Source organism: Coturnix japonica, chromosome 11 (assembly GCF_054131305.1).
Source record: "Coturnix japonica strain WE chromosome 11, WE-NBRP24, whole genome shotgun sequence".
NCBI lineage: Eukaryota > Metazoa > Chordata > Aves > Galliformes > Phasianidae > Coturnix > Coturnix japonica.
This window is the reverse complement of record NC_140673.1, coordinates 21,521,642-21,546,768: the sequence shown is the minus strand read 5'-3', so window position 1 is coordinate 21,546,768 and position 25,127 is coordinate 21,521,642. Positions and strand designations below refer to the sequence as shown.

At 43.4% G+C, this 25,127-nt stretch overlaps 1 protein-coding gene and 1 long non-coding RNA gene across 2 annotated transcripts; both read right to left on the bottom strand.

The window, feature by feature from the left end:
• Positions 1-1,088: 1,088 nt before the first annotated feature.
• LOC146759059 (uncharacterized) lies at positions 1,089-12,867 on the bottom strand. Its single transcript, XR_014932831.1, has 3 exons — positions 12,742-12,867; positions 12,199-12,286; positions 1,089-1,223 (listed from the first exon to the last, which is right to left on the bottom strand). It is a non-coding gene; the product is annotated as an uncharacterized LOC146759059 (long non-coding RNA).
• Positions 12,868-13,292: 425 nt separating this feature from the next.
• Positions 13,293-25,082, bottom strand: CMPK1 (cytidine/uridine monophosphate kinase 1). Its single transcript, XM_015870489.3, has 6 exons — positions 24,887-25,082; positions 17,872-18,018; positions 17,279-17,431; positions 16,301-16,377; positions 16,123-16,219; positions 13,293-15,683 (listed from the first exon to the last, which is right to left on the bottom strand). Exons 1-6 carry the CDS (start codon positions 24,959-24,961, stop codon positions 15,642-15,644), a joined length of 591 nt encoding a protein of 196 aa, XP_015725975.1. The 5' UTR covers positions 24,962-25,082; the 3' UTR covers positions 13,293-15,641.
• Positions 25,083-25,127: the final 45 nt, after the last annotated feature.

Sequence of the window (25,127 nt, the reverse complement as noted above, 5' to 3'; positions counted from 1 at the left end):
TCAAGTTAGACGCTAACAGCTTTGGACAAGTGTGGGATTTTTACACCCCTATCTGCAGGGAAATCTGATGTTTAGTGCCCTGACTGCAAGCAGGTCACCCTTAAACCTCTGAACATCCCAGGCAAAAAAAAAAAAAAAAAAAAAAAAGAGGGAAAAAAAAGAGGAAAAAAAGCAGTGCCGGAGGGGAATTGTACTGGCTCTAATCCCTTCTGCCATTCTGCATATTCATGGAACATTGTCATAACACATCAGCGGGACAAAAGGTCTGTCGGCACCTCCTCCTCATGCCTTTGATAAACCACGAGACAAATGCTGAGTAAACACTTGGAATCCATTCACTGCCCCATTCTCATCGGGATGAGAAAGTCCTCCTCTTTCTTGCAGGCCCAGAGCTGCTCAGCCTAATAAAGTACGGCCCACGGGCTGTGAAAAGAGAGGCCTATGGATGGTGAAAACATGGATTATCTCATTTCACCCTCCTTGTATCAGACCCTGCTCACATTTGGAGTGCACTTGGGCTGACGCGCAATTACACACTGAAAAAAATAATAAAAATAATAAATAAAAAAGCCAGTGGGAAGGGGGTATTTAGAGAAAGGAAGAACAGTCTGCAAAGCTTCACAGATGACATTTCCCTAGTAGGAAAGCAATTTGTTCCTGCCCATGACCCACCCCCAGCCATCATCAGGTGCTTTTGTATCGTCATCAGTATTTCCCTAAATGTTGCAGTGCCAGGTGAGAGAAAACAGCACAAACTGAGCTCATTTCAAGGTCTCAAAACCTGAGAAGTTCACGGCGCATTGCCAAACATTGAGGTTGTGGTATAAGACATCCCATGCTTGGGACCAACCAGATCCATATCTGCAGAAGCATGGGAGAGCCCACCAGGATGTAGAATTATTAAGACTGGAAAATACCTCTAAGATCTTTCAACATCCACATTCCACCAAGGCTGTCTACTAACCAGGTCCCTAAGATGGAGCATGGAGCAGAATAGCTCCTTCCCACTGCTGTCCCCACCTCATGTACAAGCAGGGGGACCAGAGCTGCTTCTCCACACGATCAATATCATCCCCAAATCAGCAAAATAGAGCTCCTTACCATTGGTGACTTCCTTAAAGATGCTCAGGATACCAGTTGCCAAAAATATCCACTGCCTGTTTCCAACATCTGCAGCAGCCGCCTCTGCTGCCCATATTTCTGGAGGCTTGAGCTAAAAGAGCCTGCAATAAAACAAACAAAAAACGTTAATGACTCCAAACAGGGCAAGAGGCCGGCTGTTTGAAAGCAGTCATCTGAAAGAGATATCTTCCATATAAATACCATCCTTTATTTGGAAGAGTATGAGCAGTTCTCAACATGAAAATCATCTTCAGAGATAGTAGATAGGGAACGAGCACCAGCAATGCAAATAGGCCCATAATAGAAAGCGAGAAATGGTTCTGAATTGCTGTCAAATGATTAAAGAAACAATAAAGGCAGTGCTGATTAATGAGGGCCTCTTCTTTCTTAAATAAGAGGCTTGTAAACCTGTCCGCTCGTTGAACGATGAGGGAATTGGCTGTAAACAGCACATTCAATGCCTTTGTTACCGCAGAGCACTGAAGTTCATTGGACATTCAAACAACTGGCAAAATAAAGGACCACCGGCAGCTCTCCCTTGGCCTGGCACACCGCTGGTGAATGTTACAATTCGACTATTTTACAGCGTGTTTGTCCCCGAACATCACAGAGGAGCTGCGAGGCTGCTGGCTGGGAACAGCATCGGACACCCCAGGCAGCGTGGATGCCATCACCGAGCAACAGTGATGTAAAAGCAAAGTACGGGGCTCACAGGGCTTCCAGGAAGCTGCTTTGCTTTGCTGCCCAAAGCAACTTCCAGGCAAACCCATGTTTGTGCATGTAACAGTCACAGTGTCCAGCCCCGGTGACTCTGTTAATCTCATACCACCTTTATATACTAGTCTGATATAGCGATTTACTTTGCCAGGTAATGCTTTCCTTCCCAATTGCTGCATTTAGGAATAAATAAATAAATACGTAAATAATACATATTTGAAATCATCAGTGCTGCTATGCCCAGATCCTCTGAGATTACTTAAGCACATAACTCCCATTCACTTCCAAATGATCTCAATCATCCCTGGGATGTGAGCCTCAGAGCTCAGCGCTTGGCGTTTCTCACAGACAGGAGGCTCCGGACAGCTTCCCTGTCTGCCCAACCAGGGCCCCAGCCTGCAGGGCTTCAGGGCTGGGAATTCAACCACACTGGTCATAAACACAAGGTTTGGGCATGCAGAAATAGCACGTAATCTTTTTCTTCTGTGATCCACCACTGGCAGCTGCTGCTGCACATCCCCACCCAGCCAACAAGCCAACCTGGATCTTTCCTAACTGTAGCTGCCCCAAGGGTGGGGGGATCTCATGGCTCCCATTCCTTAAACCAGCAGCACTGCATCCCAGCCTGTCTCTTTCACCTCCAAGGTGTCTGTTGGAAGGGTCATGGTTTAGCCTGAAGATCAATAGGGATTTTTTCCTCTATCCATCGAGGTAGGTTTGACAGGTTGAACATTGGACTAGATGATCTCAGTGGTCTTTTCCAACCTTAATGATTCTATAAGTTGGTACAGCCACATCCCTGTCAGCAGCACTGGGGTCAGAGCACAGAGCCTTACATTGACAACGTTCCTCTGAAAACCCAATAAGTGACTGGGGGATCCACTAAGAGGGCTTGTCAAAATCAATTGGGGTTAAACACCTTTAGCTACAATAGCAACCATCTGACCCTGAGCTACAGAAACTGCTGCTCAGAGAGGGACCCTGGGGGGGTTATTCCTGGCTTCCCAGTGCTGTGGGACAGATAAAAGAGCAGACGATGCAGAGCTGGGTAATCCATTCAGCCCAGCCAGGCCGTGCACTGAAGTGACAGCTCCTGGCATTTCTGCAGAGCTGGCTCCTCCTGGGAATTGTGTGCAGAGGGGACAATTTGCCCATCCAAACCTGGGTGAGCAGTTTTCTTAAATTCAATTGCCTGAAGGAGAAGGCAAATAGCATTTAAGCGGAGGAAAGGGCATTAAAACCACATCTTTGATACAATGGCTGATGCAGCCCATGCTGCCGACGCCTGAAATGATAATATTTTTTTTCTTAAATAAATAGTTCGGCAGCACAATCCCAGCCCCGCCAGCACGGGGAGGCTGCAGGAGCTGCTGTTAAACTGCTGCACGCTGGGCTCAGTGCCCAGGCTGAGATTGCTCAGCATGGACAGACAGATGGACTGCAGTGTCTATGCTGTACTGAGCTCCCAGACAGCACTTATGGGTTGAGTTGGCCTTCAGGTCCAAGGAAGGAGTCTGAGAAGGGAAGTGCTGTGACCTGGGAGGATGTCACACCACAGACACCTGCTCTGTCAACACCAATTGCCTCAGCACATGGTTTTCAACATTTCCACTTTTGTTTTCCTATCCTTGCAGCCCACCACAAAGCCTCATCTGCTGGAGTATAGCAATAACCACCTCCCCATGCACTTCACAGAGAGAATCACCCCCACGGATCCTGTAGTATCTAGCACACATCACACATTTAGGCATAAATGTTCGTGAAGGTTGAGTGGTAGCAAAGATCAACCCAAAGAGCAGATGAGAAAGACCTGGCACAGCCTCAACAGGGACACAGTGAGAAGCAACATTTGCTTCTGCACCTTCACCCGGGCTCACTTTTATCCAAAAGCAGTAAACACAAAAGGAAATTCAGACTGTGTGGCTCCACTCCATCTCTACCCCAAGGAGCCCAGTTTCTAAAGAAAGACTCTGACTGTCATCGGCCAAGGGGTGCATTGTCCCTTGGAGCAGGAGCTGGTGCCACCGAGAGGCATTCAGTCTAAATTAACTCTCCCTCTAATACCTGAGCAAACATTTTCAGCTTGAGACTTAATATCCCTGGACATGTCTGCTGTCTCCCAGGTGAATCCCCAGATAAAAAAAGGTCAGCCTGGCTCTAATGCAGCTGTAAAGGGCTGTCAGTCAGCCCAGGAGCTCTGCTTGCAAGGTCAAATGAGTTCTGAAGGTTGCTGGGGCCAGACCTGCCCTGTCACTCATTTTAAGTGCAGGGAAGGTTTGTTTTCTCATTACAATGTCAGGTATCCCAAATTTAGAATTAGCTGTCAGCCACCACAACATCGTTGTTTCAAAAGAAATGAAAAAATAAACATGTGCAAGCACACATCTCCTAATTCCACATGCTGAACCTGCCTGCAGGTGGGTGGCAAGATAACCCATCCTTCAGGGAAGGAGAGCAGGGACAGTCCCACACACATACAACAACCCCAAAAGCACCTTCCTTCAGTCAAAGGACATGTTTGAATGATGGTTTCTCCACCAAACCATCCACTGTTGAAAAGGTAGAAGCAAGGCATCCTCTGACAGATGCCTTGGTGCCATGGCAGCACCACCTATGGTACAAGCAGACCATCATCTTCAAACCCCACTGCCTCCACCACAAGACCACTCGAGTCTGTGCCTCCTGTGCTTAGCCAGGCTGGATGAGGGGAACTGCACACCTGAGCCCTAGGTGCTCTTAGGAGCTGGTGGCACTGGGTGGTGTCAGAAAGCATCCTGCATCCACCATGGATGCAGTGCTTACAGGTGAAAAACATCTTCACTTGCAGAGCATCTCTAGGTTTTGCTCATATATATATATATATATATATACCTGTATAACAAGGTAAAACCATATTAAGAAATTGCCATCCCCAGTGCCTGCAGTTCCAAGTTCCCTGCTGCATCCCCAGCAGTTTTTAATCCTGTAGTATTGGTTGGTTATTCAGCTAACTGCACAGCCTGATAGAAGTCACAACTGTGCAGTATAGGGGATGGCCAACTGCATCATAGCTGGAAGCAGTTGGATCAGGAATGGTTTGGGTTTGTTTGTTGTTTTTATCCAGCCAATCAACTGGATCATCTATGTACTTAAAAAAAAAAAAGCAAACAAAAAACAACTGAGCTGACACCATCTACTATCCATCCGGGAGCAAAACTTCCCAAGTGATAACTCCCAAAAAGAAACAACACGACCCCACTGAACACCAAGGGTGACAACCCCTCATGCACAAGGCGACAGCCTTTCCCCAGACAGCTTCTCCTCCATGCTGCCCATTGCTGGAACATTCCACAGCCAGTTAATAATATCCAAAAACATCCCTCCCCTCAAATTTTGAGGCAAATCAATCATTTCCAAACAAAGAAACGAGACACTGCCCTCAAACATCCTCAGTATTTCAAATCCAACTTTGTTTCAACATTTCTAGAACAGTGTTTTTCCAACAATTAAACCATTCATCTTTTTCAGATCCACTCAGGACTCTGTTTCGATACAGCATTCATCTTCCTGCTCTCAAAGCCAAGGTGCAAGTGGGCATTTCTGTCTCCTCCTCCTTCTAGACAACAATGTTTGCTGCAGCTTCCCACACAGACTACGAATGCATTTATTTCCTCACACTGAAACCCAGCTCTCAGATTCATCCCATGACATCGTGCTATCAATAGCCTAAAATAGGATCCATCCGCTCTTACTTTTTAAGGTAAATTATTCTTGAAGCCCATGGGCAATAATCTGCCAGGCACTGAGCTGGACACATGCCTTTCTCTGGCTTGTCAATGGACACCCCCATCACGACTCTTCTAGCAGAGCCCTTTCTCATTCCCACAGCATCTTACACGTAGGCGCGCTCTACTTCTCCTTACAAGTTTCAGCAGCACAAACTTTACTCTCCAGCAAATTCATTGGAGCTCATCTTGGTACGCTGGAGCCATAGAGAAAATCTGGCCAAAGACCAGATCCCTTCTGTTTCCCAAACGATGTCATCCCCGTCCATAATGCATGTTTTCACTGCTATCAACAAACACAACACACGATGCAACGCAAACAGCTCAGTTCAGAGCCCACATCCCTCCCTCCTGCTTGCTGGAATCCTGAGATGGCCAACAGCTATTAAACACATGAATGTAAATGTTAGTAGATTGCTTCTAATAGGAAACAAAAATGTTTTGAGCGGAGCTAATTGCTGGGAAATAAGGTCGTTCCAATATTTCAGCAGGGGGTTATAAATCTCTTGGTTCCTGCCTCCTCCCAGTGTTAAGGTTTTACAGATGTTGCTGTCAGGAGGAGAGGAATGATTTCAGATGCTTGCTTTCACTTCATGTTAAAAAAACCAAACCTATAACAGTATTATGCAGTAAATTGAATAGTGAATTTTCTATGAGAAAAGTTCTCAAATCTCAGCAAATAAATTATTAAAAAAAAAAAAAAATCTGCATTGGGGCTCCTAAAACTTTATAATGGTACAAAAATACTCAACGCGCTTTAAAACATTAAGTCAGACTGGAGACTATAATTCAACTTGTCCAGTTGCACTGACTCAACAAAAGGCATCTTCCAATCCTCTGCTTCCTCTTGAGCAGCAAAACCATTCTGCTCACCAGCAGCTCTCCCCCTGGGCAAGCAGGGGAGCACGGAGAAGGCAAAAGGCAACAGAACCATGCCAAGCAGGGTTAGTCCCTATGGGAAGATGCCCATCTTTCTGAGGTACCACACGTGCCCTGATTACAGCTAACGCAAGCCAAGGACCAAGACATCAAGTAAGAAGCACTTGGGCTGCTTTGTTGTTCCAGCCAGCAGAAGCTGTACCTCCCTGCTGAGCTGCCTGGAACCAGCTCTGAAGATGATATTTCAGTCTTACACTATTTTTCCTCGAGCTCAGACACCACTGCTGAGCTCTCTCTTCCCCTGCTTTTGGTACCATCCAAACCCAAAACAAAGGAAGGGAGCACCCCATTCAGCTCCCCTTGCATCCTCAGGGCCCTACCACGATGGCATTATACCTTGGATCTATTTCCACAAGCCCTACATAGCACACTTGAAAAATAACCCAAGCCATAAATGAGCAGCTGGGACAGGAGAGATGATGGCCAGCATCTCTTTTGTTTGAGCAGAGGGAAGTCTTTCTCAGAAACAATACAGACCCATATGAAGAACAGGTTTACATCCATCTTAAATCTACCTATATGCATGCATGGCCCAGCACTGATGATAAGGAGGCAGCTACACTCCTCAACACCTACCATGCTCTGCAGGACACCAAGCAAGGCTGCAGCTCGGCCAGCCAGACCTAGGACTGGTGGCTTCGTTAGGAGAAGACACAGATATGAGGTCAACCCAATGTCAGATGATCCTATTCAATAGTAGGTACCAGTGCACCATCTGTGACCCCATGGGCAAGTCACCCAAGGAAGCCAAACCCCACCAGCAAACACCACCACATAGGGCTTGGTGCCAGCTCTTTGTGCAGCTGCCAGGTGCCCATTTGGAGCTGGCTCCCCAGCCCTAAATACCAGCTCCAGCAGCGCAGTCCCCACAGCATGCTGTGTTCTTCCAGTGGATGTGCCAAGACAAGCTGACGTGAGGCTCCTCCATCGGCAGTTTGTTGGGCTCCCGGGGCCCATGAAAGCCCAGATTAGACTTTACAGCTGACTTGAGTGCACGAGCAACTGGGATCTGCAAGGGCCACAAGCAACTGCAGAGTGATTTAGGAGATGGGCCCTTGAAGCTGCCAATTATTTATCTAGTTGATGACTCAGAGCAGCAGTTTTACTGGCCAAACCTTGGGGGAAAACATGTGGAACTAATCAGGCCACACCAAAAAAAGATCAAATTAATATAAAGTAAACTGAGCAACGCACATGATAGCAAACTTGATTTTTCCTTACAAACAGGCGTCGTGTCCAAAATGCTTTTGTTGTTTATTTATTGCTTGTGTTGCTTTCAGAAGGCAAAACATGGCAGCAGAAGTCATTTCTGCAAGTACAACACAACAAAGTCACACAAAGAAAGGCAACGGTTGCTTATTCAGCACTTCTTCTCCACTACCACCCTTTGGCCGATTTCTTTAAAGATACCCCCATCAAGCAGACCATGCTTTGTGGCCCTAAGAGATGAGCACAGCTCAACAAGTACAAGTGCCAGCTGCAAGAATTTGTTCCAGAAGGATCACACCTGTGTCTAACCAATGCATCAATCCCACTCTCTCCAGACACAGCACAGCTGGTCAACCCCAAGAGCTTCCCAGCAGTTGCTGGTGGATTTTCATTCCTTATGAGGAGTATTTTACACAGTTTCACGATTGTGTTTTCCATTGGAGAGCATCAAGAGGCCAATACCCACCATCACTCAGCCCAGGAGAAAAAGGAAGACCTCAGGGGTTCCTCTTGCCCAAGGGGGGACCTGCAGCCATCCCAGTACCTGTTGCTCCTCCCCTCCAACCAAAGGGTGTCTATGTGGGGACCACCATGGCCTCATAGGCATATTCACAGCCCTACAGGCTTTTCTGCTCTCCCCGCTTTATCCCTGTTTCATGGGTAATGTGCCTTCACCTGAATCCCAATGCAAAGGAGACCAGGCAAATAGCAAAGAATGAGAGACTGCACACCTTAAAACATAGCCATGACCTCACGCAGATTCCTAGAGACTTTTTGCTTTTATTAAGCAAGAGAGACGAGCAGCATTCCAGCCGACTTAAAAGATTGAGCAGCACGATGACAGCTCCCATTTCAGGGGAGAAAAGCAGAGGGAGAGGGGATTTGGGTCCAGTCTGAACCATGGTGGCAGGCAACCATCAGCAGACACACAGAGGTCACATGAGGGAGGCAGCTCCTTTAAATAATAGAACAGCTTAGGGCTCTCTCCACCTTCAGAAAGATAGATCATATATTCTTATTTTTAGTTTTTGCCTTGTGGGTGGTAGCACCGCACCTGGGGACACGGGGGTTGCCTGCAGTTATACCCCTAAAGGAGCAGATCTGGGGGCTGCCCCCACCAAGAGTCCTCAGTGGATTGGGAACTGTGTGGCATTCACTACATGAGGGAGTCCACTACAGGTTTTGTGCTCTCACAATCCACAACAAAACATAAGAAACTCAGCCATATGTTGCTAGCACTGCTCAGACACTCCCAGCACACTGCCCCAAACATCCTCACCTGGGAGCAAAGCAACATAGCAATAACCAAACCCAGAGCTCTTACCTCTGCTCCTTCTGTCCATAGTTCCTAAGGCAGGGGCTGCAAAAATGGCAGCTCCCCTTCTGGGCTCGCATTTATTGTTCCACACTACATTCAGGGGAACCAGTTAGTGAGGTCCTGAGCTCACCTTGGAGCTCTGAGCACCTGGGCTATGTGCCCAGCTGGGACTAATTACAGCAGTCAATCAGTTGCTCATTAGCATTACCCTGTGTTTGCACTGTCACCTGTGGGGTTATGCCAAAGACCTCATCATTTTTTGCACCCCTCACTTCTTCAGCTGTTTGTGGGGCTCACCTCACATTTATCCCTTTCTTTTCTCCACTTTTGGGGGACTATGTTCAGAGAGGGGACAGCAGGGTAGATAACGCAGGAGTTAATTCATGGCTTGTGAAGGAAGAGTAACAACAAAGTTAATTAAGGCTCTTAATATGCCTCCCATCTACTGTGGTCAGCTGCTACATTGCCCCTTTGTATACTCAGATGGCAGGAACCTACCTGCTCTCTTCAGATCTCCCTTCCCAGGAGGAATTTCTGTCACCGTCAGCTGATGGACGAGTTATTTTTCAACTAGTTTTCAAAATAAAGGTTATCACCTTTTTTTTCTTCTTATAATTAAGGTCATTTGTGCCTTATTTGGATTAAATTGGATTTGGATGCTTAGCGCTTGGCTTTTCCCAGCAGCATCACCTGTAGTTCTTTCTCCCTTGCCAGCCCAGGGCAAAGCTCAATTCTGAGGCTCTCTGTGATTAAAATACCAGGAACACATCCCTGGAGATTACTAAAGTCAGGTTGGGTGAGGCCATGGGCAGCTGGGGGGCAATCAGCCCATGGCAGGGGGTTGGACCTGGGCGGGCTTTAAGGTCCCTTTCAATCCAGCTGTTCTGTGGTTCTATGAGCTGCCCAAACAGCAGGTACATGACTCCTTTACTAACACAAAGATCCAGCCTTTGTAGAGTTGCCTCATTGCTCCAGGATGAGGGTGACAAAGTTAACATAAATGCAGTGGCACAGAATATCCACACTAATTAAGTTGGCCCCATCTAGTTGTTCTCATTAGATAGAACTAAATAAACTAACCGGAAAAAAAAGAAAGCATGACATTCATTGCTGTCAAATTCAACACAGCAGATCTGTCTGCAATAGGAAGCTATCCCTAAATAATAAGGAAAAACCCCATAAAGAAACGAAGTTATACCATTGAAACGATAAACTTGCTTTTTAAGTAAAAAGGTCTTTCAAACCACAATAACATCACACAGCCTATGAGCGACGCTTCCAATCTGCATCCTCCTCTGTGCGAACCTTGCACCCCTCCTTGTGGTACATTGAAGCAATTGCCTTGTGAGCAAAAATCGTTCTTCCAAGAGCCTGTGGGGCCGCTTCCCACCCAGAAAAAAAGTGGAGCCAAAAACCCGAGCCAGCTTTTCACTTCTGGCTCCAAACATTGTCTTCTCCATGTTATGAATGACTATAAACTAGACAGAAATGACTCTCCCTCTCACTAATAGTCAAATACAAGCACGTGTGTCAAACATAATTATCGAGGAGAGTGCAGATGTGCGTGTCACATTGGAACAGCTAAATTACTCAATCTTGATGTTTGCTTAAAGGTGACTTTTGAATGAAGGCTGCTTATAGAACAAATGACAGATGCTGAAGGAATCTGTCATGAATTTCTGCAGTTAGCAGAAAATCCTGGTACTTTTCTTAAAGAAAACACATGAATTTGTGGGATGTCTATGGCTGGAAACAAGCTGCTCTCACCAACAAGAACAGCATCCAGGGAAGCTCCACAAGAAGTCACACCTGGTGAGCCATGTGCAATGCTTGCTTCAGGAACAGCACTGCAAACCTGAGCTCTGGGTCACAAGGAAGAGGAAAAATGCATTTAGAAAATGTTAAGTGAAAAAGAATACAGTAAAATGATCCCTATTTCCAACAACAGAGATACCTTGAGAGATTCTAGTAGTCCCTGAAGCCACTGTGGTAGATTAAGCTCCACTCCTAAGACTTGATCCAATTGACAAGTTATTCCAAAGCACCTTTTTTTTTTACATCTCATAGGACCAAATGAAGAAGTGGGTTGAGCACAGTTCAGCTTTCCACAAGCAGATCTGTTGCGTAAGACACCATTTCCATGTACTATCACATATCATTACACTTACCCTGACAGCTGACCAAGCAATCGGGCGGCTTTTGCCATTTCTTACCATAAAGGAACTGCATTGTGCTAAAAAGCCCTCCAGAATAAAACAGATAATATCTTCTGAGATGGCGCCTCGCTTTTTTTTCCCCTTTTTTTTGGTCTAACTACAGCAGCTATTACATGAAACTGACCCAAACCCTCCTATTTGTGAATAAGAAAGAAAAAGCACAAGTCAAACTGGTATTTGGTTTAGGATTGAATGTTTTGCACACTGCTTAAGGAGCATTTTAGACAAAAGCGAGCTTTCTGCCAAATATCTGTGGGGGAAGAGAACATTTCTCTTTTGCTGTCTGAATGCAGTTCTAAACCAGGATGACAAAGTAGCCTGGCATTGCTGCTCGCAGTGAAAAAAAGAGCTGTGCATTTAGCTCTCCACAAGAATGGCTCCGTTTGTCTTCATTCTGCTCAGCTTGGCTTCTATAGCTTTAGGGTAAAGACAGATTCTTAGCCCTGCAGCTCTTGGAATTCCAGGTGGAAATGACAACGGAAGAGACAATGACAATGTCCCTTCAGGGCAGGAAAAGTATTTGTATGAATTTCTCTTTAGCATAATTGTGTAAAGATGAGCTAGATTAAATACAAGCATCACTGCTGCACAGAATAGATAGATGTATATCTAAAGCTGAAGTCTGATTAGTGAAGAACTGACTGAACTTCCATAATCATCTTTACTCCCCTCCTCATTCATCTTGCTCACTTCCACCAAGGCATAACAGGTCAGTGCTAGTTTAACACCTAGTGACTGAGATTTTCACATGCAATTGCTGCTAAGCTCTGTGCTAAAAGCCTGATGGACAGATCTGATCTCACTCACAGGAGAAAAGCGTGCAGGTACAACAAAGATTTCTTACAGTTTAAAGAAAAATACCACAATGTGCTCAACAATGTCAGTTTTGTAGCAGATTAGGCACCTAACTCACTGGCAGAAACAGTCGTAGGCTGAAGGTACATAAAGATTTTGCTTCTTTTGCAAGGAACAGATCAACTCTTCACCATCCCAAAGAGTATCTGCAATTCAGAAAGGTAAGGAAAAGACATTAAAAGGCAAAAAGCAAAGAGGATAGAGAATACTTCAGCTGAGCAGATTAGCAGACTCAATAAAGACATCTATTGTTACCAACCGCAATACTCTACAGACCACAGGCTGAAAACCACCATCTTAAACTAAGCAATCCGTGAAAAATAGCTGAGAGCAGCAGGATTAAATTCATCTATGCCCCCATATCTGCACTGGAAGATTTGTAAAGGTCTGCAGATCAAAAGAGGGTGAGAGCTGCTGCTCTATGAAATCAAGTCTTAATATTTTTGTTGCTGTCTCCTTTGTTATCCGATTAGCTGAATCGTCTTTGCATCATCTTGCAGTTTTCACTCTCAGCTGTTACTCTTGGGATCTTCAGACTATGGCTATGCACACAGCCCCAGGTGAGCAGTGCCTAAGAACTGCTGCAGCTCCATTTGCTTACCTGGTCTTACTAGCAGAAAGACACTGCTGGAGAATTCCCTGCTCTTCCCAGTCCCTTTCAGACCTGCTGTGCAAATCTTTCCAGAATAAGGTTTTAAACACCAACACGTTGTTTACTGAAAAATCTATGTGTAAATAAATAGAGGTCTGTCATAAAACGTGCTATGTGAAATGTGAAGACTTTGTCCAATAGCAAGTCCCCAACCAACACATTTGATAAGTACTGTGAAATGAAGAAAAACTCCCTTGTGCACACAATTTCCAGCACTACCACTGTGAAAATATAAGAATAAATTTGACAAATCTATACAAGCAAGAAAAGATACTAATTCCAAAGCCATTAACCTGAACTTACCCAGTGCCAAACAGGGTCTTCAGCATTTCAGTTTTGATGAACTGAAAAAGAAAGCTGAACTTCTATAGACATATCCATGTGTGTGTATGCATGCCAGATGTATGAAGTGCATATATATATATATATATATATATACGCACACATAGCACTACTGTATGAAAAATCCCCCTTATGACAGAGAACTGCAAGCCAAGCACTTATATTAAGCCACAGAACAAAGTTTATTGTAACTTCTCAGATTCTTTGTACAGTTTTGCTGCTAAATGGGCATGACACATTGGCATAGTACCTTCAATCTTCATTTCAATCTTATCTCCAACTTGAAAGAATTGGTGACAATCAGTGGCATCTTAAATAAATTAAATGACAAAAAAATATCTAGCCTTTGCACAGACATGTTACAATCCACTCCTAATTCAATATTGCTGAAACATTACTTAAAAAACAAAGTGAACAAAACAAAACCAACTTTTCTATAAAGGTTTTGCTCGTTTCAGCACTTAAATACACAAAAGTATATCATGAGAGAAAGAGCAGTACACTGTTCTCAGCAGAATCTGCAAGAGCCAGTAACTTAGAAAGAAAGGTTATTAAATCTCTACGTAGATAAAAGAATCCTGCTTGAAGTCTTGGGAAAAAAAAAAAAGTCTTGATTTTAACCTTTACATTAAAACAGTCTCACTGGATCCCATCCTCCGTCAGCATACTTATAGAATAAGATTTACATTCCATGATTTATTTATTTAAGGGAAAAATCTGTAATGCAAAAGCTTTAGCCTCCCACACTCACAGCAGTAGTCATGGTCCATATATTCTGCAGTAGTAAACAGGTATTTGTGCTCAGTACTCTGCTACAATTACCACCGAACCTGAAAAGATACTGTAGTTTACCATTTGTTTCTGTACTTATCTCTTGCTTAGTCCAACAGCCTCAGGAACCTCAGTAAAATGAGAGTTCATGCGCACACAAATCTGCCAGCACAAAGCAGATCACAGCATGAGGACCAACGTATCCAGTTCTCATTAGAAGCTAGGCTAAATTTAAAGCTATCTTTAAATAGAGAGCAATCAATAAAGAAAAGCTGAACCCCAACATTTCCAAGCTGTAATTGGCAACAACCATTAGCGTATCACAAACCAACTACAGTGTCAGTTAATGTAGCAAGACAAATCGTATCACTAAAATTAGTTAAAACACCCATCTCAACTCTTCTGCTGCTTTCTTTAGTGAAAGCTTAGGGCGCGCAAGGAATGCATGGTTGGGCCCCCATAGACCTGTGCATACTAGTCTGATGGGATGGGGGGTTACTTTAAACAAAAGGCAGGATTACATATCTGTACAAGTATTTAAAATGCTGCTTGTTTCAGCTATTGGCTTCTCCTAAATATAATGGCATCTAACTGCACCAATTCAAGAGAATGTGATAAAGCAGGATCGAATCTGTTTTAAGGGAACAGAGCTTCCTTCTGCAAGACATCTTCCTTTTGTTATGATGTGGCCAACAAAAAGTGCAATAATTTATAATCTTCTCAAACATACAGTTATTAAAATTACACAATTTTAGGGAAACAAATTCACAAGTTTAACCATAAAAATATTTCCCCAGTGAATAAACCTTAAAGCATTCATTTACACAGTATTGCAATAATTATAATACAGAAAATCCCTTCTACTTGTTACAAAAGACAGAAGTGTTAGAAGAATTTGCTTAATGTACACTATTTAATAGTTCTGCACCTTGTGAAGGCCGTGCTCTAATTAAAAACAAAACTATCATTCAAAATAAATGAGTATGGAAATACTGACCTGACTTAAAAACTGATACCCTCAGCATTTTGGAAATGAAGATAAGGCATAGCCCAGGGCCATGTCATCCAGGTAGTTGAGAATTTACAAGACAGTTTACACCCAGAATCATAAGACAGCACCACTTTCCATTAAGTACTTTGTATGTCTATTGCTGAACAGCATATTAAGTAGTTTCGTGAGAACTACAGAAGCAGATTCTCATACTAACTGCAGTTTTACCTACAGAATCCATGTTTGGGGATAACAGAGAACTTGGTGACAAAAATTACACTCTGGAAAAAGAAAAAAACAACCAAAAAAACTGTCTCCTCAATTTGGTCCAAGCATCCAAAAGACAAACAGGGGCACTGCTTAATGCTGCTGCTTAAGTGATCATTAAGAACAGGTGTATGGCAATAAGGAATAAGAAGGGCTGCCCCTGGTAGGCACAGAACCGTGACAGAATAGTCTCTTCAGAGAGATGTTTTAACTATGATTTTGCTGTGTGAGCAACTGAACTTATACTAATGGAGAACCACAAAACTCTTAATTATAGCCACAAGAAAAGATTTCTTACTTAAAAAAATAAACCAAACAGATCCATTTTTAATCAACTGCTTTCCCAAACTGTCATTTGATATGTGAAAAGAAAGAAACCAAAAAAACACAACATAAAACAATTACAAAGTGTAGACTGCAGTAGCAGCTATTCAAGCAAGATTCAAGCACAGATTTAAATAATCTTCCAAGCTGGAAATTAGCCTTCTTTGTCAAATATTTGTACAACTTTTTCAAAGACCTAAAAAGAAAGAGAAGGTTATTAGTTTTATGGAGCATTAGGTAAACAGTCACTTGAAATTAATCCAGAACACAATAATTGATAGCATTTAAAGATGGTTTTCTTAGAATTTCTACTGATTATTTAGTAGAAAAATTTGAATCAGTTCTAGGAAATGGGGACTTAAGTATTTCAAAATTCATTAATGTGGAAAAAAGGCCAAGAACAACAAACTGTTACAGAGAAACACTGAAAATCTGTTCAGTCTAGCTCATATTCAAGCAGAAATTGATTTCTTAGTTATTCCCATCTCAATTGGCTCTTCAAGGGTAAAAATGAAAGCTCCACAATCTCCACCAGTAACAAAGTGACTTCACCAGCCATACACACATCTAAGAAAAACACCATCAATACATACCCTACTACTGTCACCTCCATATTTTTTGGCTTATATACTTACTTCATCAACTGATTTAGAGGCATCCACTCTTCTAACTTTTCCCATTCTCTCATATAAGTCTATTATAGGCCTAGTCGACTGCAGATATGTATGAATTCTAGGAGAGAGAGGGGGGAAAAAAAAAGCATTACATAATAGAATTAAAAGAAAAGAGAACTGAAAGTTTGGGATATAGTACCTCTTTTCCAGACTCTCCCGATTATCATCACTCCTGCCACTGCTCTTGCCTCTTTCAAGACAGCGATTAATACATATCTACAAAAAAAAGCACCAAAAGGACGATCACAACCAAGAACTTAATGTGCCATCTGAAAAGCAGGAACAAACATAGCATCCTGAATTAATAGCACATCTTTGAAAAACAAATCTAAATAGCCCTGATGTTCAAAATACCATCCAGATGTATGTAACCCAGAACTTACAGAGAGTTAAATAGAGAAAACATAAGAAACATCAAGTTCTGCAGTGCACAATTCAGTTAAAAAAAACATCTATTTAATCAGAAAATTGGACCAAAAAGAGAGGAAAGACTAAGATGTGATTTTTTATATCAGTTTTTATCCCTCAAGGGCCCTGACATATTTTAAAGACAGCGTATCATGGCATTATTAAAGGGCTGATGTATCACTGTCAAAATGTCCTTAAAATCTAATCACTTGCTGAGTAAAATGTTGATTGTCGGGTACCTACATCACAGCTCATAACTATGGACATTAAGATGTATGCTGTCACCACTGCAGAATTAAAGCAAACATTGCTATTAAATTGATTTCAGACTGAACAAGTACTCTGAAATCCTTAAGAGTAAACACAGCAGCGTCTTCTGACAATAAATCAAATAATTGTTTGATATATTTAAAGGTTTTATAAACTCTCCTTGAGAACTAAATTGTTTGAGTTGTTTCTTCAATGTAATTTATCTGTACAAGATTATACCAAGTGTAATTACCCACTTGCTATTTCAAAAGCCTGCAGTTTTTCATCTGCAAAAACAGGCTGCCAAAAATCCCTGAAACTCATTGATTGTGTTTTATTTCTACTCCTACACCAGTCTATTAATACTGGAAGATTCACTACCCAACAGTTTTATTGTTCTTCTTGAATGATTCTCACAATACAGCAAGAAAGGAAGTTACAGCCTAACACACTTCATTACCTCATTGTCGCAATCAAAGAAGAGAACAAAAGAAACATCCGCCTTTCCATCCATAGTCTTATTCCAGCCTTGAAGATTATCTTCATTTCTGGGAAAGCCATCAATCAAGAACTTGTTCTTCTGGGAATTTGCAGCCATTGTTTGATCCATAGCCTGATAAAAGAATTCTAATCAAGACCTCCTGCACAGGCAACTATTTATCAATTCCTTAATCACCTCCAAAGTATCCATATATGAAATTAAAAAGCATTTATTATAGAATTATTGCAGATTTACAAGGTATTTTTTGTTTCATCTTCAACACATTCTAATTACTTCATCGATGCAGCAATGGAGTTCCATTTCAAACTGACTACACTATTTCATTAAGCTTAGAATCTTCTTAAGCCCAGCTTTAAAAGTTTGTGCTCTCCAATATTGTGTAACAGCACATTGCAGTACAAGATGCCAAACTGTCCCTGGTCTATAGTTGACGCCAATGAAAAGATCTGATAAAACAGAAGGATAATAGGGACAGTTCTCTCAAAATACTGCCACTGCTTTGTCACTTAGCCCACAAGAGTGAATAAGCAAGGAAACAGCCCTTTCCTTACCCTCTTCAACAAGCTGATTGTTATTTCAACTGGTACAATTTCCCCCTCCTTAATGTAGTTCTCAATGAGTTCCCCATATTGTGAGCCTGGCCTTTTCCGTTCGTCTCGAAGGAGGTCGCCAGCAGAAAGGTGCGTGTAGCCGTACTTCTGAAAAGTGCAAAAGAAACAGGCACAGATACCCTCGAATTAGTACACATGCAAACTTACATCAGTCAACAGTATCAGCCACATTTATCTTTGTATTACCACAGAAAAACACAGGAAATAGCAGCTTGCTAGTGACAGATGTATTCCATCTTCAGGATGCACAGAAAGCACAATGAGAGATTCCTGGGAAAACCAGTCAGCAGGGCCTTAAGACAGACATTCATGTCCTGTTTCCAAAGGTAGCACTGTCACATTGGAAATATGACCATCTCAAAGTCCCCAGGGTGTTTCTTGAAACGCTGCATTGTACAATGAGACATTTAGCAAACTCCAGATTCTCTCTCAGCTACACCCCACCCCACACAATTTTACTGCTTAGCTTCTTCACTTGCTAAATCATGACTTGATCTATTGACTAATAACCACCAAAACAGCAGAGATCAGGTCCAAGTCTCTTGATTTGGGATTGGCGTGCAGGAAAACAAACACCACGACCCTCTTCTTTCACCTCAAAGAATAGCTGAAAGCCTTGCTAAATGCAAAGCGCTGGTGAAAGTTGTTATAAATGAACCTGTCAGGCATGCACAGTCATAAATAGACAACTAGCACAAAGCTACAAATGTGTTGTTGTAAAAAAAAACAGATGTGCTGTTATAATGGAAAATTCAGAGCACGAAACATTAAATGTAAACATAAATGAGCTTTGGTCAGCTCATTTAATACCACCAGAGAAGTAACCAAGCACACTCCTTGGGCAAATATACTGCATAAAAACAAGCATAAAGACATTTCCTTGATGAATACTTAAACTAAACAGGCAATAAAACAGCTAAGCTGTTTTATACACTGCAAACAGAGTACACCTATACGTACTCGTCCTAAAGTTTATACACAAAACAAAAGCAGCAGCAAATTACTTCAGGGTTATCAGCTTGGCTGCAGCAGCTTCCAAAGCAAATTTCATAAACGGTGCCTGAACAGGATAATCAATGTGACTAAACGCACGTTAAGGCTGTGAACTTGGGATTTACAAACTTGGTGACTGGACTAAGTACAACAGAAATATTACACAACCCACTAAGTGGCTTTAGAAACATTTCAGTTGCTTTCCAATTTCACCCACAAAAGCGTGGAAAGTTTGTTCTGCATAGTCCTAATTTAAGAAGGGATATAATTACCTAAATCTCCAAAATGCTACACATCTGGAAAGAAAAGGAAACAAGATTTTGCTTTAAGTAACTGTGAAGAAAAACCTCCGCTGATGTCCTCTGTAAGCTCACTGTACTCCTGCTTTCATGTGCATTGCATTTGGATATGCTTATTTAACTACAAATCTGCATATTAACTATGGACTACAGACACTGTAAACCAGAGTAAATCTTTTCTCTTAAGCAAGAAACCTTATTCTGACGAATCCTAAATTAACATGGGCTTCTCTGTACAGTTAAAGAACGATGATATTTTTAACATTAAGTTCCCATGCAGAAGAAAACAGGAGGAAAATATAATCCCTTCTGTTTTAGAGGATTACCAACCCATCTGATTTGCTTTGGCATGTCCCTTCTCATGCAGAAAAAGGAACTGGAGTCAGGCAATTTTTGGTATTTTCTGTCCCATGCAACAACAAGCTGGATTATTTCTTAAGGGATGAACAGGAGAATAAAAGAAGTGTTGCAGAGTGCTGATGTATAAATGGAGTTGTTTTAGATAATAGTAAATTGCCTTCCAGAGTAACCTTCGGAATGTATTAACCAGGCAGTAAGGAAAATAAACTTCTCCTTCAGTGGCAAAACATCTATTTGTTAACTGCATGGAACGCAGGAGCCAAGGACAACATGTCAGCTTCAACAACACCAACAGCACAGACAGAGGCTGGACTGCTGCTCCACACACAGCAGGCTTCAGAGATGCAGTGCTCACGCTGCTCTCTCCAGTCTGAATCAAGCCTCGTGTCCAGGACACAACGTCTTCTTTCATCTCGGGCAAGACAAACCCTCAGCAAGAGTCCTGAGCTGGACCAAATCTCAGCCTCCCCAAGAGCTTGCAGAACAGATTGCAATGTTCCTGCACAACAGCTGGGGCAAGGCACTCACGTCTGACAAGTCTGCATAGAAAGAAGATATTCCAAGATATATTTCATTGGTAAGTTTTCCCCTATGCTAGCTGGCAGGCATGTTGTTCCGTGACAAAACATTAAATCAGTATGCAGCTACTAAACAAGCTATTTTCATTGTTTTCAGAAGTGTTTTTATATTTAGGGAACCATAATCCAGTCCCTTACAAAAATTAGTTGTCAACAAAAGTCAAAATCTCATCTGTCTTCAGCACCAGGGCAGACACCTTCTTCCTTTGCTTTCAAAGGTCACAGTGGAGTAGAAAGGCAAGTCCAAGTCTCCAACGATCCCAGCTGAGAGGTTTTCCTTAGAACAGCATTTAGCAGCGCTCTATAAAACAGAGGAAACCACAGCTTGCTTGTTCTTTATACAAAGACCTGGAAAAGGCCATTCCCGCTCAGCAGGGCAAACTTGGACTGTCAGCCAGGATTTGCAACTTCTGCTCCACAGCCAGAGCAAGTTTCACTTACTGTAAATACAATAAATAGATTAATACCAACTACTGATGAGAACAGATGAGTCATATCTATGCCACTCCTGAACAGGGCAGAGTTCACTCTAGCAACTTTCTCAATGCAGTAGGACAGGATCTGCAGCATGGATCAGCTGCTGCTGGGACTCCTCCTATTGCCAGCGTGTTCAGGGCACAGGAGTTTCCTCCCAACACAGCAGCATCCAGAGAGTTTGAAACCTCCCTGAGTGAGCAGAAGCTAAGGAAAAGAAAAGAGCAAAACAAATTACCACTCTGACCTTGAATCCTATCTCGGCTTATCATTGTTAATCTGAAAAATGAAAGTCAAAGGGCTAAACAAACAGAATACAACACTTTTATTGCCCCAGTTCCGGCTTGTCATACCTTAAGCAATCTTACTAAACCACCACAGTTTGCTTTATTTCCTCAGGTGTGCTCTTGGAGAATTAGTTAAAATCAAAATAGAACCTTGGAAAGCATGAAGTCCTCATACATTTTTTGTTAATCTGAAATGTTTTGTCTGTGCCATCAACACGTGGAAAGAGAACTTAAGGGCATAAATCATATCATAGCAGCCCTCCTCCTGCCCGCTTCTTCCAGCCAAAAGCTATTTTCCTACTTAGAGATATGCTCCTGCCTCTGGGGAAAAACAAAAGCACGAGGCAAAATAGAACACCACAAAAAAACACAAACCCACAGCACATTAACAAAACAAAACACACAAAGGAGATCCCACTGACAGCGCCTCCGGAAAGAGGGGGCAAACAGAACACCCCAGTGCTGCAGGAATGTGGAGCTCAATGAGATGGTTGAGAAAGCTCCAAATTCAATGCCCAGAGAGGAAGCCTGCTTTCTGTGAAATGGAATCATATAGAGAATAAAGTCTTTAGAGGAGAAAAAACAGATTTCAACAATCAAAACAGCTCCAAAGTTCAGGAATAAGAAGTCACATTCCAGCAAACAATGATGAGAAGTTCACAGCTAACTGGGCTACTCGGCACTCTTGGAAGAGATATGTGAAATTGAGTTTAAAGCAAATAAACTTATACAATGTTTTTATCTCACAGAATCACAGAATGAGCCGGGTTGGAAGGGACCTCAAGGATCATGTAGTTCCAACCCCCTGCCTGGCAGGGCCACCAAACATACACCTTTACTAGATCAGGTTGCCCAGGGCCCCGTCCAACCTGGCCCTGAACACCTCCAGGAACGGGGCATCCATAACCTCCCTGGGCAGCCTGTTCCAAGGCCTGACCACTCTCCTAGTGAAGAACTTCCCCCTAACATCCAACCTAAATCTTCCCTCTTTTAACTTAAAACCATTTCCCCGTGTCCTGCTATTGTCAGTAAAGTTAAAGAAAGCTAATGCTGGCTCTCAACAGACTTCCAGAAGACAATTAACACATGACAGCAAAGGCTGAATCTACTGCTGCTTCCAGAGGAGTGTTCCTGAAACAAGTTTGTAAAGACTTAAATTATAACTCAACAAAAGCATTTTCCTTTCGTGCAGATTTGAGGAATAAGGTATTTTTTTTTCCTTGACTGTATCATAAATGTTCTCGTGAGACAAAGTACAGAAGTCAGCAATAAAACACATTCATTTTGTCCTGCACACGCGCAATAATCTCACCATCACTAAAGATATGAACTTTGTGCACTTCATGGTGTTTATCTCAAGCACATCCATTCAGATGCCATCTGAAATACCTCCTCAGATACTTTGCCTCACCCAACAAGCTACACACCAGTATCAGGTGTCAAAAGCTTCCTTACAGTGGGAGGTTGCAGGCTGGTTCAGCTCTGTCTTTAAACCTTAACTGCAAAGATAATAAAACCACATCACCTGTTGCTCCACTGTGTCAGTGCCCACTCCCACCTGTCACTGCAAATCCTTCCCTCACATCGTTTCTCCACTTTGGGCCAAATATGACAGGAATCATAGAATCACAGAATGACCCGGGTTGGAAGGGACCTCAAGGATCATGTAGTTCCAACCCCCCTGCCTGGCAGGGCCACCAAACATACACCTTTACTAGATCAGGTTGCCCAGGGCCCCGTCCAACCTGGTCTTGAACACCTCCAAGGACGGGGCATCCACAACCTCCCTGGGCAGGGGAATATACCCCTAGGAGGGGCTCTGCAAGCTGAGGTCTAGGTTTGTGGGTGAAATCTGCCCCGTAACTGATGCCATTTCCTTTTTCAGACAACGTAAAACAGTCAGCAAAACAATTACGACACTTCATTGAGAGACTGTTCCTACACATGGTTTAGTGGGCATGATGGTGATGGGATGATGGTTGGACTAGGTGATCTTAATGGTCTTTTCCAACCCTATTGGTTTTGATTCCAATATGACTTCTAGTCCAGTGTTACTGTTGTTATTAATAAGACCACTTGAAGCTCATAAAAGCTCACCTCAGCAAAGTGAGCCTCCTGCATGTGATGTGCTCTGTCCCAGATCTGCAGAACATACAGCAACTGAGAAGTATTTATAGCACATACTGACTTTTTGTTGAGAACAACCTTCAGATTTAAAGCAAGGCACGGGATCGGATTCATTCTTAACGTAAACTAATATTAATCAGTCTATTTATACAACAAGGATGAATGAGGTTTATTATGACTCAGCCACTGCTCCTTTTCTCTGTGGCAAGTTGCCAATGGGGTCTAAAATCCCAACAAAACTACGCTTACAACCTGAAAGCAGCATTGATTGCACCAAAGCTGTTTGACTGCCTGCATCAGGGCTCTCAAGGGGCTTGTGAGGACCAGGCCAAAGGCATGTGCTTAGAAAATCTGTTGCTCAACAGCACCTCAATTGCGTTTCACCCACGTGTCTGTACTCGTGTTCTTATTAAGATTTTCCACCAGATTCCTCTTCAGACCCTCCTCAGACTCCCAAAAAGCAAAGCCAGCAACTCCTGCACAGGATGGCAGGAGCTTCTTCTCATGCAATGAATGGGACGTGCAGGTTTAGAGCAAGTCTGCATTTATTAGCTTTTGGATTTCTCTTGCTAGCCTCAAAAAGGAAATAAACACAGTACAAAGTGAATTTGCTGTTTCCGTTTTTAGCTCCTGTTTGAATAGAAATGACTCATTAGAATCCTTCCTATGAACACAGTCTTTACCAAATTATATTAACCTATAAAGCCAAAGGCATTTATGCTTCTAAACACATGGTAACAGCCACACGAGGCATTTCAGCCCTGAGGCTCCACTCATGGTTTGGCAAAAGCCTTTAATGACAACCTACAACAATTCCCTACAGTTTAAGCTCATTTGTTTGCTATGTACCAGAGACAGATTGTGACCTTACCAAAAAGGCTTTAGAAACGCTACGAACCTTTCATCCCACCCACTTAATGGAAAGGAATAAGCCGGTTCGAATAACAGCCTATAATTTGAGGTTAAAGCCCTTCAGAACTCCGCATCAAGGCATTCTGCAGCGTGGATCGGATTCACATAACTGAGTTACTCCATACAGAGGACAGGGATATAACAGCACAGGGAACATGCAGCATAAGATCTAGGACACACGTGGCTGTGCCAGGCACTGGGGCTTTGTGCTTTGATTTCTTCCTTTCATTATTAGACTCAGAAACATGGGCACTGCTGTAGTATATCATTCCTTTCAGCATGGGTATATAGATGCGTTTGGAAGCATTCAGGCATTAAATACTTCTATAATTACTCACTGTTAGGGTGGATTACTATGCAATAACTGCTAGGTTTGTTTTTTAACAGGACAGCGCCCCAACACAATATACACCTTCCTGTCTTTAGTATATGACAGAGGGAGGTGTCATATATAGCTAAAATACAGCAGTAACCCTACAGAACACACTGTGACCTCTACCACAGCACTAAGCAGCCTCCGTTCACAAGGTGCAGCGCTGGCAGCAGCACAAGAACTGCCCCCATTGCCCCCCATAGCCCCCCATTGCCGCGGCCTGTCGGCTCAGCCCCACGCAGCGCAGGCAGACACCGTCCCTTCGCTTATAGGGGCGGCTGGGGCCGGACCCCACGTATCCTACAACCCCCAGCATGCCCCGCGGCAGTGCTTGCAGAACCCCCCTATAGCCCTGCCGTGGGGCATGCTGGGATATGTAGTCCCGCAGCCCCCCACTCCCACCCCCCACCAGAGCTGCCTACAACCCCCAGCATGCCCCGCGGCAGCGCCTGCAGAACCCCCCTATACCCCCTGCCGCGGGGCATGCTGGGATATGTAGTCCCGCAGCCCCCCCCCCCCCAACCAGAGCAGCGCCCGCTCCGCCGTCCTCACCTCCACGATACGAGCGCATTGAGTCCCTTTACCCGCCCCGGGCCCGCCGAGGACGAACACAACGACGGGCTTCATGAGGAGCAGGAGGCGGCGGCGGAGCAGCAGCAGGACAGCGGTGTGCACCGAGGCCGGGACCGGTGATGGGGCTGAAGGGGACACGCCGCCAACCGCCGAGCTGGCCACACAGCCGGAAACTGCTTCCGGGTCCCCGGCTCCGGCCCTTTAGGCCCAACCCAATGAT